At 42.5% G+C, this 17,123-nt stretch overlaps 1 protein-coding gene across 4 annotated transcripts in view; it reads left to right on the forward strand.

Annotated features, from left to right (window-relative positions):
- Nucleotides 1-17,123, forward strand: part of LOC110504406 (peroxisome proliferator-activated receptor gamma coactivator 1-beta) — a 110,155-nt gene that overhangs the window by 75,677 nt on the left and 17,355 nt on the right. For 2 of the 4 annotated variants that reach the window (XM_036970536.2, XM_090219347.1), the window contains exons 2-4: nt 11,431-11,616; nt 12,906-13,076; nt 17,041-17,123. The exon at nt 17,041-17,123 is cut by the window's right edge and continues 49 nt beyond it. In XM_036970536.2, coding sequence (XP_036826431.1) covers nt 11,431-11,616; nt 12,906-13,076; nt 17,041-17,123 — 440 coding nt within the window. Of the gene's footprint in view, nt 1-11,430; nt 11,617-12,905; nt 13,164-17,040 lie in introns of all 4 variants that reach the window. The other 2 variants (XM_090219350.1, XM_090219349.1) reach the window with 2 other exon arrangements.

Genomic DNA, 17,123 nt, shown 5'->3' on the forward strand with positions numbered 1-17,123 from the left:
CAAATAATTTCATTAAAAATCCTACAATGTGATTTTCTGGATTTTTTTTCTCATTTTGTCTGTCATAGTTGAAGTGTACCTATGATGAAAATTACAGGCCTCTCTCATCTTTTTAAGTGGGAGAACTTTCACAATTGGTGGCTGACTAAATACTTTTTTGCCCCACTGTACATGCTATTACATTTGAAATGTCTTTATTCTTTTGGAACTTTGCTAAGTGTTATGTTTTCTGTACATGTTTTATTGTTTATTTCACTTTTGTTTATCTATTTCACTTGCTTTGGGAATGTGAACATACATTTCCCATGACAATAAAGCCCTTAAATTGAGAGAGAGAGAGAGAGATATGCTCAGCAGGCTCTGCTCACACTTACTGGTCTGAGGCCAAACCACACAACTAACAACATTGGACACTTTATGGAACACAAAGCCTTCACTATCTCATCCTGGAATATCTAAGGCCTGAGATACTCTGCCTTTGGCCTAAATAGCAGGAACCTGGACATGGTATAGAAGAGATGGACCCACTGGTTGCCCTCTAGGTTACAGAGAGCTGCTTGTCCCATCCTCTAAACTACCAGGTGTGAAACAGTGAAGAGACTTAACTCACTCTATTAAATTAAACAAAACAGGAACATTAGAAATTATCTCAACAGAGAAAAATGTATCCCCCGCACTAGAATCCACATGCTTTAATGAAGACAGCTTCTCCATCCTGGAGGGGGAAAGCAATAATTTTCAGGCCCAGGGACATGTACTAGTCTGTGGTGGCCTAAATGCCAGAATTGGACAAGAACCTGACACCCTCAGCACACAGGGGGACAAACATTTACCTGGAGGTGCCAGCATTCCCTCCCCCATATGCCCCACTAGGCACAACTACAACAACATAACCAGCAGAAAACGGGTCACAACTCCTGCAGCTCCTGCAGCTCTGGGTATGTACATAGTCAATGTTAGGCTTCAAGGAGAGTCCTCTGGTAGGTACACCTATAGCTCATCTCTTGGCAGTAGTACTGTAGACTACTTTATCACTGACCTCTACCCAGAGTCTCTCAGAGCGTTCACAGTCAGCCCACTGACACCCCTATCAGACCACAGCAAAATCACAGTCTACTTAATCAGATCAATACTCAATCATGAGGCATCAAAGCCAAAGGAACTGAATAATATTAAGAAATGCTAGAGATGGAAGGAAAGTAGTGTGAAAACCTAGCAAAAAACAATTAGGCAACAACAAATTCAATCCCTTTTACACAACTTCCTGGACAAAACGTTCCACTGTAATAGTGAAGGTGTAAACTTGGCAGTAGAAAACCTAAAAAGTATATTTTAGCTTCCCTATCAAATCTAAAAATGTCAAACAGAAAACTGAAAATGAACAACAATGACAAATGATTTGATGAAGAATCCAAAAACCTAACCACTTCTGGGAAAATTAAAAAACAATAAACAAACAATAACGCAAAGAGTTATCTATCCAAAACGGAGATGTATGGTTAAATCACTTCTCCAATCTTTTTGGCCCTATAACAAAGAACAAACAGCAAGAACATATACATGATCAAATACAAATCTTAGAATCGACAATTAAAGGGTACCAGAACTCACTGGATTCTCCAAATACATTGAATGAACTACAGGACATACCCTCCAATCCAAAAAGGCATGTGGTGTTGATGGTATCTTCAATGAAATTATAAAATATACAGACCACAAATTCCAATTGGCTTTAACTCTTTAATAATATCATCATTGGCTCTTGCATCTTCCCCAATATTTGGAAGCAAGGACCGATCACCCCAATCCACAAAAGTGGAGACAAATTTGACCCCAATAACTACCGTGGGATATGGGTCAACAGCAACTTTGGGAAAAGCCTCTGCATTATCATTAACAGCAGACTAGTTCATTTCCTCAGTGAAAATAATGTACTGAGCAAATGACAAATTGGCTTTTTACCAAATTACCGTACAACAGACCACGTAGTCACCCTGCACACCCTAATTGACAGACATACAAACCAAAACAAAGGCAAAGTCTTCTCATGCTTTGTTGATTTCAAAAAAGCCTTCGACTCAATTTGGCATGAGGGTCTGCTATACAAATTGATGGAAAGTGGTGTTGTGGGAAAAACACAACACATTATAAAATCCATGTACACAAATAACAATTGTGCAGTTAAAATTGGCAAAAAACACATTTCTTTCTACAGGGCCGTGGGTTGAGACAGGGATGCAGCTTAAGCCCCACCCTCTTCAACATATATATCAACAAATTGGCGAGGGCACTAGAACAGCCTGCAGCACCAGGCCTCGCCCTACTAGAATCTGAAGACAAATGTCTACTGTTTGCTGATGATCTGGTTCTTCTGTCACCAACCAAGGAGGGCCTACAGCAGCACCTACAGTGGGGAGAACAAGTATTTGATACACTGCCGATTTTGCAGGTTTTCCTACTTACAAAGCATGTAAAAAAAACTAACAGGTCTGTGAGAGTTGGAATTTTTACTGGTTGGTAGGTGACCAAATACTTATGTCATGCAATAAAATGCAAATGAATTACTTAAAAATCATACAATATGATTTTCTGGATTTTTGTTTTAGATTCCGTCTCTCACAATTGAAGTGTACCTATGATAGACATTACAGACCTCTACATGCTTTGTAAGTAGGAAAACCTGCAAAATCAGCAGTGAATCAAATACTTGTTCTCCCCACTGTAAGTCTTCTGCAGACATGGGCCTTACAGTAAATCTTAGTAAGAAAAACAATAATGTTGTTCGAAAAAAGGTCCTGTCTCCAGGACTACAAATACAAATTCCGTCAAGACACCATTGCCCTAGAGTACTCAAAAATACTATACATACCTCTGCCTAAACATCAGCGCCACAGGTAACTTCCACAAAGCTGTGAACGAGCTGAGAGACAAGGCAAGAAGGGCCTTCTATGCCATCAAAAGGAACATAAGATTCGACATACCAATTAGTATCTGGCAAAAAATACTTGAATCAGTTATAGAACCCATTGCCATTTATGGTTGTGAGGTCTGGGGTCCGCTCACCAACCAAGAATTCACAAAATGGGACAAACACCAAATTGAGACTCTGCATGCAGAGCAAGCTGGTCCTCTGTTCATAAACAGAGCCCCATGACAGCAACACAATTAGACCCAACCAAATCATGAGAAAACAAAAATATAATTACTTGACACATTAGAAAGAATTTTTTAAAAATACATTTTTTTATTTATCTTTCTTTAGTTAAGAACACATTCTTATTTAAAATGACGACCAAACCCAGACGACACTGGGCCAATTGTGCACCGCCCTATGGGACTCCCAATCATGGCCAGTTGTGATACAGCCTGGATTTGAACCAGGGTGTCTGTAGTGACATCTCTAGTATTGAGGTGCAGTGCCTAAGACCTCTGTGCCACTTGGGAGCCCAAAAACAAAAAAAAATCTGAAAAATTGAATGCTATTTGGCCCTAAACAGAGAGTACACAGTGGCAGAATACCTAACCACTGTGACTGACCTAAATTTAAGGAAAGCTTTGACAATAGCCTTTCTATTGAGAAAGGTCGCCATAGGCAGACCTGGCCCTCAGGAGAAGACAGGCTATGTGCACACTGCCCACAAAATGTGATGGAAACTGAGCTGCACTTCCTAACCTCCTGTCAAATGTATGACCATATTAGAGACACAAATTTCCCTCAGATTACACAGATCCACAAAGAATTTGAAATTAAACCCAATTTTGATAAATGTTGTTTACTTTTAATTTGTACTGCTTATTTCAATTTTGTTTTATCTACATCACTTGCTTTGGCAATGTTAACATGTGTTTCCCGTGCCAATAAAGCACTTAAATTGAACATGGAGGGAGAGAGTGCTTAAAGGCTCCATCACCCACACACACACTCACCGCTGGAGTCAGACCTGCAGAAAGGATGGATGGGGGAGGGCCATGTAGAGGGCATTCTCCCCATACTCTCTCCTCTTTACTCCTTCCACATCTTCTGAGATATCAAACCAGCTAGCCTGCCACCACATCTCTCTCTCTCTCTGTCTCTTGCTCTCTCGCTCAGCCAGAGAACATTATAATTGAGTTGGCTTGAGTAACCAGTTCGTTGATCATTACAGTGGCACACACATACAACTGTGTTGGCCTACATCTGCAATTTATATAACTTTTATCAATTTATTAACCCCTAATCTTTGATCCAACAAACATAATGTAGAGTTGCTAACATCGCATTAAAGGTTTGTTTCCATCAAAGAGAACACAGCTTTCATGTGATAAGTTTACAACTCACTAACTAGACAACAAGGCACCGATAGGCTAGTTTGCGGCTTTTCAATGTCCTGGAAATGTAATGTGTGTTTGAAAAGGTGTGTTTTTCACAGGGACGAAATTACCCTTGTTCTGCTTGTCTCAACAAGACCACTCATCTCATTGTCCTCAGAAAGCGTTGCTGGAAGTGATTTCTGATGATTGGTTGTGAAACCAGGCTGACCCCGGACTAGTTTAATGAAATGAGTGAAATTGGATTGGATTGGTTAGTAGAGGCGGGTGCGACGTGAAACAGAGCTGGAGTATTTAGTGTTAGTCACATTTAATCAAAGATGCTTAGCTGGGGCTCTGTGGCACAGAATATTCAGCTTGTGGTTAGGCTCTGCTAGGGGCCACCTGCAAACCGCATTATCAAAGTCAAAGTCAGGCACATCAAAGTCAGGCACACCCTGTATACCAGTGGCCCCTCTGGCACACCAAAGACAACTATCAGAAACCAGGAATGTAACAAATGTAAAACATTCTTAACCTTTAAACTGCCATTGTTTTTATTGTTTAAACAACAAGAAAAAAATCATAAAATTACATGAATTCACAATTCAGATATGGTCCTGTGTGTGACCGCTAGGGGGCAGTGTTGTTCAATCTACCACAGCCCTGGTTAGCTACCAGAGGTTGTCACTAGTTACCACAGACACAGTCATAAAACCCGCCTATTTCTATAATTTATCTTCTTAAAATGAGATTTTCAACCTAACTAAATTAAGACCAAAAAGCAACAAACAAACAAATATCATGATTTTTTACGATATGACCAATTTTGAATTTGTTTGTGGTAACTAGTGGAAACTCTACCAGACGGTGCTCACCTTACTTTCGCTTCCTTGCTCTCTGCCATTTTTTAAACTATTAACGATGATGACATTCCTGGGGGCTTTATATCCGTGGCAAATAATTACAGCACTGTTGCGTTGGGTCTTTGTTTAATTAAAATGTTTCCCTTTATGGTGATGATTGGGACCTGTTAGTGGTAGTTTTGTAATTTTAATTATATATATATATATATATATATATATATATATATATATATATATATATATATATATATATATATATATATATATATATATATATGTATATACAGTGGGGCAAAAAAGTATTTAGTCAGCCACCAATTGTGCAAGTTCTCCCACTTAAAAAGATGAGAGAGGCCTGTAATTTTCATCATAGGTACACTTCAACTATGACAGACAAAATGAGAAGAAAAAAAATCCAGAAAATCACATTGTAGGATTTTTTTATGAATTGATTTGCAGATTATGGTGAAAAATAAGAATTTGGTCAATAACAAAAGTTTATCTCAATACTTTGTTACATACCCTTTGTTGGCAATGACAGAGGTCAAACTTTTTCTGTAAGTCTTCACAAGGTTTTCACACACTGTTGCTGGTATTTTGGCCCATTCCTCCATGCAGATCTCCTCTAGAGCAGTGATGTTTTGGGACTGTTGCTGGGCAACAAGGACTTTCAACTCCCTCCAAAGATTTTCTATGGGGTTGAGATCTGGAGACTGGCTAGGCCACTCCAGGACCTTGAAATGCTTCTTACGAAGCCACTCCTTCATTGCCCGGACGGTGTGTTTGGGATCATTGTCATGCTGAAAGACCCAGCCACTTTTCATTTTCAATGCCCTTGCTGATGGAAGGAGGTCTGTGAGAGCCAGAAATCTTGCTTGTTTTTAGGTGACCAAATACTTTCCACCATATTTTGCAAATAAATTCATAAAAAATCCTACAATGTGATTTTCCGGAAAAATAATTTTGTCTGTCATAGTTGACGTGTACCTATGATGAAAATTACAGGCCTCTCTCATCTTTTTAAGTGGGAGAACTTGCACAATTGGTGGCTGACTAAATACTTTTTTGCCCCACTCTATATACACAGTTGAATCTGGAAGTTTACATTCACCTTAGTCAAATACATTTAAACTTTTCACAATTCCTGACATTTAATCCTAGTAAAAATTCCCTGTCTTAGGCCAGTTAGGATCACCACTTCATTTTAAGAATGTGAAATGTCAGAATAATAGTAGAGAGAATGGTTTATTTCGGCTTTTATTTACATACACTCAATTAGTATTTGGTAGCATTGCCTTGAAATTGTTTAACTTGGGTAAATCATTTCGGGCAGCCTTCCACAAGCTTCTCACAATAAGTTGGGTGAATTTTGTCCCATTCCTCCTGACAGAGCTGGTGTAACTGAGTCAGGTTTGTAGGCCTACTTGGTCGCACACACTTTTTCAGTTCTGCCCACAAATTTTCTATACGTTTGTGGTCAGGGCTTTGTGATGGCCACTCCAATACCTTGACTTTGTTGTCCTTAAGCCATTTTGCCTCAACTTTGGAAGTATGCTTGGGTGTTATACTTGCATACTATTGTTTGTACAGATGAACGTGGTACCTTCAGGCGTTTGGAAATTGCTCCCAAGGATGAATCAGACTTTTTTTTCTGAGGTCTTGGCTGATCTATTTTGAGTTTCCCATGATGTCAAGCAAAGAGGCACTGAGTTTGAAGGTAGGCCTTGAAACACATCCACAGGTACACCTCCAGTTGACTCAAATGATGTAAAGTAGCCTATCAGAAGCTTCTAAAGCCATGACATCATTTTCTGGAATTTTCCAAGCTGTTTAAAGGCACAGTCAACTTAGTGTATGTAAACTTCTGACCCACTGGAATTGTGATACAGTGAATTATAAGTTAAATAATCTGTCTGTAAACAATTGTTGGAAAAATTACTTGTGTCATGCGCATAGTAGATGTCCTAACGGACTTTACAAAACTATGGTTTGTTAACAAGGCATTTGTGGAGTAGTTGAAAAACGAGTTTTAATGACTTCAGTGTGTATGTAAAGTGTATGTAAACTTCCGACTTCAACTGTATATATATAAAAAATATATATATATTTAAAAAAAATCTAAACTTCAACGGTACCAATTTTGTTTAAACATCACCCCAATCTGAAAAGTACACACACACACACACACACACTACTCTTCTCCTCCAAGTCCTCTCCAGTTCCACTCTCCACAGGCATAGCCTATTTCCTGTTCTGTCCCTCTCTTCATGAAATGTGTTTTCCATCTCTCTCCCCAGGGGACTGGAGTCACATCCCTTCACTCTGGCTTATTCCCCAAACCACTACCAGAGGACTGCCAGCACTGCTGCTCTGTAGTAGAATATCCCAGTTTTACTACCAGAGGACTGCTGCTCTGTAGTAGAATATCCCAGTTTTACTACCAAAGGACTGCAAACACTGCTGCTCTGTAGTAGAATATCCCAGTTTTACTACCAGAGGACTGCTGCTCTGTAGTAGAATATCCCAGTTTTACTACCAAAGGACTGCCAACACTGCTGCTCTGTAGTAGAATATCCCAGTTTTACTACCAGAGGACCCCCAGCACTGCGCTCTGTAGTAGAATATCCCAGTTTTACTACCAGATGACTGCTTCTCTGTAGTAGAATATCACAGTTTTACTACCAGAGGACTGCTTCTCTGTAGTAGAATATCCCAGTTTTACTACCAGAGGACTGCTGCTCTGTAGTAGAATATCCCAGTTTTACTACCAGATGACTGCTGCTCTGTAGTAGAATATCCCAGTTTTACTGCCAGAGGACTGCTGCTCTGTAGTAGAATATCCCAGTTTTACTGCCAGAGGACTGCTGCTCTGTAGTAGAATATCCCAGTTTTACTACCAGAGGACCCCCAGCACTGCTGCTCTGTAGTAGAATATCCCAGTTTTACTACCAGAGGACTGCTGCTCTGTAGTAGAATATCCCAGTTTTACTACCAGAGGACTGCTGCTCTGTAGTAGAATATCCCAGTTTTACTACCAGATGACCCCCAGCACTGCTGCTCTGTAGTAGAATATCCCAGTTTTACTACCAGAGGACTGCTGCTCTGTAGTAGAATATCCCAGTTTTACTACCAGAGGACTGCTGCTCTGTAGTAGAATATCCCAGTTTTACTACCAGAGGACTGCTGCTCTGTAGTAGAATATCCCAGTTTTACTACCAGAGGACTGCTGCTCTGTAGTAGAATATCCCAGTTTTACTACCAGAGGACTGCTGCTCTGTAGTAGAATATCCCAGTTTTACTACCAGAGGACTGCTGCTCTATAGTAGAATATCCCAGTTTTACTACCAGATGACTGCTGCTCTGTAGTAGAATATCCCAGTTTTACTACCAGAGGACTGCTGCTCTGTAGTAGAATATCCCAGTTTTACTACCAGAGGACTGCTGCTCTGTAGTAGAATATCCCAGTTTTACTACCAGAGGACTGCTGCTCTGTAGTAGAATATCCCAGTTTTACTACCAGAGGACTGCTGCTCTGTAGTAGAATATCCCAGTTTTACTACCAGAGGACTGCTGCTCTGTAGTAGAATATCCCAGTTTTACTACAAGAGGACTGCTGCTCTGTAGTAGAATATCCCAGTTTTACTACCAGATGACTGCTGCTCTGTAGTAGAATATCCCAGTTTTACTACCAGAGGACTGCTGCTCTGTAGTAGAATATCCCAGTTTTACTACCAGAGGACTGCTGCTCTGTAGTAGAATATCCCAGTTTTACTACCAGAGGACTGCTGCTCTGTAGTAGAATATCCCAGTTTTACTACCAGATGACTGCTGCTCTGTAGTAGAATATCCCAGTTTTACTACCAGAGGACCCCAGCACTGCTGCTCTGTAGTAGAATATCCCAGTTTTACTACCAGAGGACTGCTGCTCTGTAGTAGAATATCCCAGTTTTACTACCAGAGGACCCCCAGCACTGCTGCTCTGTAGTAGAATATCCCAGTTTTACTACCAGATGACTGCTGCTCTGTAGTAGAATATCCCAGTTTTACTACCAGAGGACCCGCAGCACTGCTGCTCTGTAGTAGAATATCCCATTTTTACTACCAGAGGACTGCTGCTCTGTAGTAGAATATCCCAGTTTTACTACCAGAGGACTGCTGCTCTGTAGTAGAATATCCCAGTTTTACTACCAGAGGACTGCTGCTCTGTAGTAGAATATCCCAGTTTTACTACCAGAGGACTGCTGCTCTGTAGTAGAATATCCCAGTTTTACTACCAGAGGACTGCTGCTCTGTAGTAGAATATCCCAGTTTTACTACCAGATGACTGCTGCTCTGTAGTAGAATATCCCAGTTTTACTACCAGAGGACTGCTGCTCTGTAGTAGAATATCCCAGTTTTACTACCAGAGGACTGCTGCTCTGTAGTAGAATATCCCAGTTTTACTACCAGAGGACTGCTGCTCTGTAGTAGAATATCCCAGTTTTACTACCAGATGACTGCTGCTCTGTAGTAGAATATCCCAGTTTTACTACCAGAGGACCCCAGCACTGCTGCTCTGTAGTAGAATATCCCAGTTTTACTACCAGAGGACTGCTGCTCTGTAGTAGAATATCCCAGTTTTACTACCAGAGGACCCCCAGCACTGCTGCTCTGTAGTAGAATATCCCAGTTTTACTACCAGATGACTGCTGCTCTGTAGTAGAATATCCCAGTTTTACTACCAGAGGACCCCCAGCACTGCTGCTCTGTAGTAGAATATCACATTTTTACTACCAGAGGACTGCTGCTCTGTAGTAGAATATCCCAGTTTTACTACCAGAGGACTGCTGCTCTGTAGTAGAATATCCCAGTTTTACTACCAGATGACCCCCAGCACTGCTGCTCTGTAGTAGAATATCCCAGTTTTACTACCAGATGACTGCTGCTCTGTAGTAGAATATCCCAGTTTTACTACCAGAGGACCCCAGCACTGCTGCTCTGTAGTAGAATATCCCAGTTTTACTACCAGAGGACTGCTGCTCTGTAGTAGAATATCCCAGTTTTACTACCAGAGGACCCCCAGCACTGCTGCTCTGTAGTAGAATATCCCAGTTTTACTACCAGATGACTGCTGCTCTGTAGTAGAATATCCCAGTTTTACTACCAGATGACTGCTGCTCTGTAGTAGAATATCCCAGGTTTACTACCAGAGGACTGCTGCTCTGTAGTAGAATATCCCAGTTTTACTGCCAGAGGACTGCCAGCACTTCTGCTCTGTAGTAGAATATCCCAGTTTTACTACCAGAGGACCCCCAGCACTGCTGCTCTGTAGTAGAATATCCCAGTTTTACTACCAGAGGACTGCCAGCACTGCTGCTCTGTAGTAGAATATCCCAGTTTTACTACCAGATGACTGCTGCTCTGTAGTAGAATATCCCAGTTTTACTACCAGATGACTGATGCTCTGTAGTAGAATATCCCAGGTTTTCTGGGGCTCATTATCAGATGGTCTCAGTCTCGTGACTCTGGTCTGTTGTGACTCTGGTGCATATTTCATCACTCTGTCCATTAGTTGTAATGAGCGTGTGCTGAGGGAGACTGTTTCTTTCATAGGGCTCTGTGTCATTGACAACCATACTCTACTGTAGTAGTCTACCCACCTCCATTAATATGAGCTTGCTGACAAGCATGGTTTAAGTAGAGGCTGCTGGCCCATTACCCTTCCATTAACCATTACAGCTATTTGATATCAATGGAATTGGTGTAATGTATATTTACATATATTCGATAAGATATCAATGATATCTTCAATGTACTGTATTTCTTAAAAAGGACTTTGATCAAACAAGAGTATAACCTGACCTTTCCTCCCTCTTCACCCTCCCTCCATCCCTCGGTCTCTCTCTCTCTCTCTCTCTCTCTCTCACTCTTTCTCGCTCTCTCTCGCTCTCTCGCTCTCTCTTGCTCTCGCTCTCTCTCTCTCGCTCTCTCTTTCCCTCTCTCGCTCTCTCTCTCTCTCTCTCTCTCTCTGTCTCTCTCTCTTGCTCTGTCTCTCTCTCGCTCTGTCTCTCTCTCTCTCTCTTGCTCTGTCTCTGTCTCTCTCTGTCTCTCTCTCTCTCTCTCTCTCTCTCTCGCTCTTTCTCGCTCTCTCTCGCTCTCTCTTGCTCTCGCTCTCGCTCTCTCTCTCTCGCTCTCTCTTTCCCTCTCTCGCTCTCTCTCTCTCTCTCTCGCTCTGTCTCTCTCTCTTGCTCTGTCTCTGTCTCTGTCTCTCTCTCTCTCTCTCTCTCTCTCTCTACAGTATGGGGAGGAGGAGGTCTGCTCGGACCGCTTGGACGCTGACTTCCCTGACATTGACCTCTCTCAGCTGGACGCCAGCGACTTTGACTCAGTCAACTGCCTCAGCGAGCTCCACTGGTGCAACGACAATGCCGACATCTCCCCTGCCTCCATCCAGTACAGCACAGGAGACCCCGAGCTCTTTGAGGTGAGACGCTCGGCCTGCGTGCTCAGGATTCCCGTATCAATCGTTTTTTTCAGAGTAGGAGTGCTGATCTCAGATCAGTTTTGCCTTTTAGATCATAATGAATAGATTATGATCTAGATTAGATGGACAGATCCTAGATCATCACTCCTACTCTGAGATGCATTGTAGATACGGGCCCATATCTGTTTGTTCTGTCTTGGAAACTGATCTGGGACCAGGATAGGATTCCACCAGGACCACCTACCCTATGTAATAGAACTACAACATAGGGACTAGAACTCTTAGAAAAAAGGTGCTTTCTAGAACCTAAAATGTTTCTTCGGCTGTCCCCATATGAGAACCCTTTGAAGAACCCTTTAAGGTTGCAGATAGAACCCTTTTGGGTTCCACGTAGAAGAACCCGTTCACAGAGGATTCTATATGGAACACAAAAAAGGGTTCTACTTGGAACCAAAAAGGGTTCTCTTATGGGGAAAGCCAAAGAACTCCTTTGGAACCCTTCTAAAATTGTAGGGTTGAAAAATGCCTGGCACTTTCAATAAATTCCCTGGTTTTCCAGAAATCCTATTTGGATGATTCTGGATTTCCCACCTGACTCCAGGAATCCTCCAACCGGGATTTTGGGAAAACCGGGAATTTATTGAAAGTTCACAGAATTGTGCAACCCTACATTGGACTAGACTACACCGATTATTGGTAAACTGAAGAGGCTCCAGTCTTAGTCTATGATAAGGTTGTAGACTCCCATTTTACAATTTTTATTGATCAGACTAATGCACAGATGTCATATAATGTGTTCATAAACATCACCCACCATGGTAGTGATTGAGTGAGCCGGGCCCCACCACCCAACGCTGTTGTCTAATTTACCATCCACTTGATAATAATCCCTATTTCAGATAGATTTTAGCGGGATAGAGTAGCGATTGGATTGGGACGCCTCCGGGCCTTGTTTTGGATGCCAGTGTGGAAGCCATTGATCTCCCAGCTTAGTTCATTTAACCTTCAGATGGGGGAGGGGGGGGGGGGGGGGGGGGGGGGATGAAACCTTGTTTACTTCCCATAGGCTGTCTCCGCTCTGTTATCATCCCACCACCAGACTCTGCTCTTAGTAACATGGCAGCTGCTAAAACGAACAACACTGTGTATGGATGGATGGCGCTCTCAGACTAGAGTAGCCATTTCAGAATTCAAATGCAGAGTGCTCTGTGTTGTAACTGACTGTGTTGCAAGTGGGTAGTAGTGTGTTCACTGATGCCCTCTCTCTCTCTCTCTCCTGCCCCCTCCAGATAGAAGATGAGAATGCGGCGCTGCTGGCTGCTCTCACAGACAGCCTGGACGGCATGGTGGAGGACGAGGAGGGGGGGCTGTCTGTGTTTCCCTCGCTGAGGGAGGGGTCCGAGGAGGACCTCCCCTTCCCTTCAGGCTCCCTGAGCCCAGAGACAGAAGATCCGTCTCTAGTAAGAACCCTTCCTCACTGTTTAAGAGGGATTTGGATGGGCCTCTGCTCTGACTACCCCACAGCATGGGTATGATAGTCAACAAAGGTCTGAATTTTTCTCATTTTGGGCTTTTCCATTCTTTTTAGCAACCACTACTTCTAATAAGAATGCTTTTTACTGGCAGGCAACCTGGACCACAAACATGTTCTCTTAAAGAAACTGTGGCTCTCACCTCTTTTTGACCCCCCCCCCCCCCCCATACAGTGCATTCAGAAAGTATTCAGACCCCTGGACTTTTTCCACATTTTATTATGTTACAGCCTTATTCTAAAATTGATAAAATCATTTTGCCCCCCTCATCAATCTGAAAATAACATTTACATAAGTATTCAGACCCTTAGTCAGTACTTTGTCTTATTGGGTATTGTGTGTACCCCATAATGACACATTTAATTGAATTAATTTTCAAATAATAAGGCTTTAACGTAACAAAATGTTGAAAATGTACTTTCCGGGTCGACTGTACCTCCCCTAACTCTCATTCAATCTTCCTTTTTTTCCCTTTCCCCCATTGTTCTATTTCTCTCTCAGTCCTTTGCCATCTTAAAGGGGTGATATACTACTGTCATACCCATGTCTGACTCCTAGGACCCTGCCCAGCATCCTATAGCGCCAGCAGTTACACTGTCACCCCCTCTCCTCTTTTCACACTGTCCTTTGGGATGCCTCTACCCTCTCTCCCCTGCACCCCTCTCAGGAAAAACATATTTTTATTTTCAACTGTTGTCCCTATCTACTCATGCTTCCTTCCTCCTGTAATATGTCCATATTCCTCTTGTCCACAATGAAGCCAAAATACTTCCTTCATTTTCCTTAAGTTTGTAAACTTTGGAGCAGGGTTAAAGAGACAGAAATCCCAAATGATCAAGGCAAGGGTTACAAAGGTCCTATTGGGTTACAGCGCTGAGGGAAATGAGTTATCTACATACCTACATGGTCTCTACCTCAAGTCACTCTGCCTCTCAGAGATAATTACAATTACAGGAGAACATTCAGACTCTATATATATACCCACTGATGGGACATTTTTAACAAATTGATGAAAATTACCCTCATGATGTCCTTAGATAGCTTAAGAATCTTAATGGGAGTTGGTATCAGTTGGTAGTGATAGCAGCAATACGACAAAATGAGTCAAAACTGGTATTCTGTTTATGTTGTTATGCATGCTAGTCAATCAGAGGTAAACGCTGTTGTGCATGCTAGTCATTCAGAGGTAAACGTTGTTGTGCATGCTAGTCATTCAGAGGTAAACATCTGTTGTGCATGCTAGTCAATCAGAGGTAAACGTTGTTGTGCATGCTAGTCATTCAGAGGTAAACGTTGTTGTGCATGCTAGTCATTCAGAGGTAAACGCTGTTGTGCATGCTAGTCATTCAGAGGTAAACGCTGTTGTGCATGCTAGTCATTCAGAGGTAAACGTTGTTGTGCATGCTAGTCATTCAGAGGTAAATGTTGTTGTGCATGCTAGTCATTCAGAGGTAAATGTTGTTGTGCATGCTAGTCATTCAGAGATAAACGTTGTTGTGCATGCTAGTCATTCAGAGGTAAACGTTGTTGTGCATGCTAGTCATTCAGAGGTAAACATCTGTTGTGCATGCTAGTCAATCAGAGGTAAACGCTGTTGTGCATGCTAGTCATTCAGAGGTAAACGTTGTTGTGCATGCTAGTCAATCAGAGGTAAACGCTGTTGTGCATGCTAGTCATTCAGAGGTAAACGCTGTTGTGCATGCTAGTCATTCAGAGGTAAACGCTGTTGTGCATGCTAGTCATTCAGAGGTAAACGCTGTTGTGCATGCTAGTCATTCAGAGGTAAATGTTGTTGTGCATGCTAGTCATTCAGAGGTAAATGTTGTTGTGCATGCTATTCATTCAGAGGTAAACGTTGTTGTGCATGCTAGTCATTCAGAGGTAAATGTTGTTGTGCATGCTAGTCATTCAGAGGTAAACGTTGTTGTGCATGCTAGTCATTCAGAGGTAAACGTTGTTGTGCATGCTAGTCATTCAGAGGTAAACGTTGTTGTGCATGCTAGTCATTCAGAGGTAAATGTTGTTGTGCATGCTAGTCATTCAGAGGTAAACGTTGTTGTGCATGCTAGTCATTCAGAGGTAAACATTTGTTGTGCATACTAGTCATTCAGAGGTAAACATCTGTTGTGCATGCTAGTCATTCAGAGGTAAACATCTGTTGTGCATGCTAGTCATTCAGAGGTAAACGTTGTTGTGCATGCTAGTCATTCAGAGGTAAACATCTGTTGTGCATGCTAGTCATTCAGAGGTAAACATCTGTTGTGCATGCTAGTCATTCAGAGGTAAACATCTGTTGTGCATGCTAGTCATTCAGAGGTAAACATCTGTTGTGCATGCTAGTCATTCAGAGGTAAACGTTGTTGTGCATGCTAGTCATTCAGAGGTAAACGTTGTTGTGCATGCTAGTCATTCAGAGGTAAACATTTTGTTGTTGTGCATGCTAGTCATTCAGAGGTAAACATTTGTGGTGTTTTTACTGACAAATATACAGACCCATAGATAATAGGCTAGAGTAGTGGATTGATGACCAATAAGATGTCATTATATTCAACATCTGTTTTTAGGCAAAAAAAGGCCCATTTTATATTTTGAAATGTGGATTAACATGGTGACACATAACAGTCCACCTCCCTCCCTTCCTGCCTGTCAGTCAGTCCCTCTCCATCCCAGTGACAGACCAGAGGATTTATTGTTGTGACCCTGGGGGTAACCTCGTCGCACAGCGCATATAAGCCTGATATATCAACCACTCAAAATTGGCCTTAGTGGGAGTGACCATAGGATTCTATGGGAGTGACCTTACTGAGTAAAGTATTTGTCATAATTTAATATTAGCGAATCACATAACTGTGAGGTGTGGCTCTGTGCTTGTGGTGTGAGAATGTGTTGTGGGAGATGATTTGTTGGTTGAGTTTCTCCCAGCTCTCTGCATTGGCTAACAAATGCCAAGTGTGACGTGTTGGTCCGCTAGACTCATTTGGGCGGAAGTGTCTGGGAACGAGATTACCCTGGGGTGTCATGACTGGTTAGTGAGTGGAGGAGCAGGACTCCCTCTACTGACAGGATCTGTAACTGCACCTGACCTCAGTGTGTGCGTGTGCGTGTGTGTGTGCGTAAGTGCGAGCGAGCGAGAGGTTGTGAGCAGCAGAGAACAAGGGCTACATTGAGCCAGGCAGTGCAGGAATTGGTCCAGAGTAGAGTAGTCTGTCATGGCATGTGTGGGCCTGGCGCACCAACAGTGTTGTACATAGAGATGGAAACCTTCAGCCCCCCTTCACTTTCCTCAATGAAACACTGAGAGGCACCATTGAAGTCCCTGCCGGGTTGGCACATGCTGACAGGGATGGGCAACTCAATTAGCACTGCTCTTCTCATCTATTTCATCATCTGTTTCAACATGACATGTAAGACCAGTCAGTATTAACTAGCAGCCATACATCCTGGAACCAGCCACATCATTCCCTCACATCTACAGTCAGCACTCCCGTGACATCCTCAGTGTGTTCCAAAACCAGCGCAGCTTAGGGGATTGTTGTTGTAAGCAGATTTATATCATCTGATGATTTCACATGCGATGCCGCTGCCTCAATGTGTAATGAATGAAATGCGAGGGAATAAAATGCCCTTCTGAACTGCAATGGAGCATTACCTCCTGGTTGAAAAGTGACTAGGCGAGCTATAGGATCACATTTCTGTTTGATCTTATATTCACACAGCTTCCTCCTGTCAGCTTCGGTTTGAACGCTGGTTGGAGGAGCAGAAAGGGGAGGAGGCTTTTTGCGGTGGAATGAACCCTGTCAGGAGTGATGATACTGTATGTTCTGCTGATGGATGGATTGATTGGCAGATGTGTAAATGACAGTTGTCCCAACCTATGTCCCCCTCCCTACAGCTGAAAAGGCTCCTGCTGTCCCCCCCTAACGTGCCCACGGGCCTGGAGTCACACAAAGAGGGCAGCAGGAGCAGTGTGCATCG

The sequence above is a fragment of the Oncorhynchus mykiss genome, chromosome 25, assembly GCF_057628025.1.
Source record: "Oncorhynchus mykiss isolate SJ-2025 chromosome 25, ASM5762802v1, whole genome shotgun sequence".
In the NCBI taxonomy this organism is placed as follows: Eukaryota; Metazoa; Chordata; class Actinopteri; order Salmoniformes; family Salmonidae; genus Oncorhynchus; species Oncorhynchus mykiss.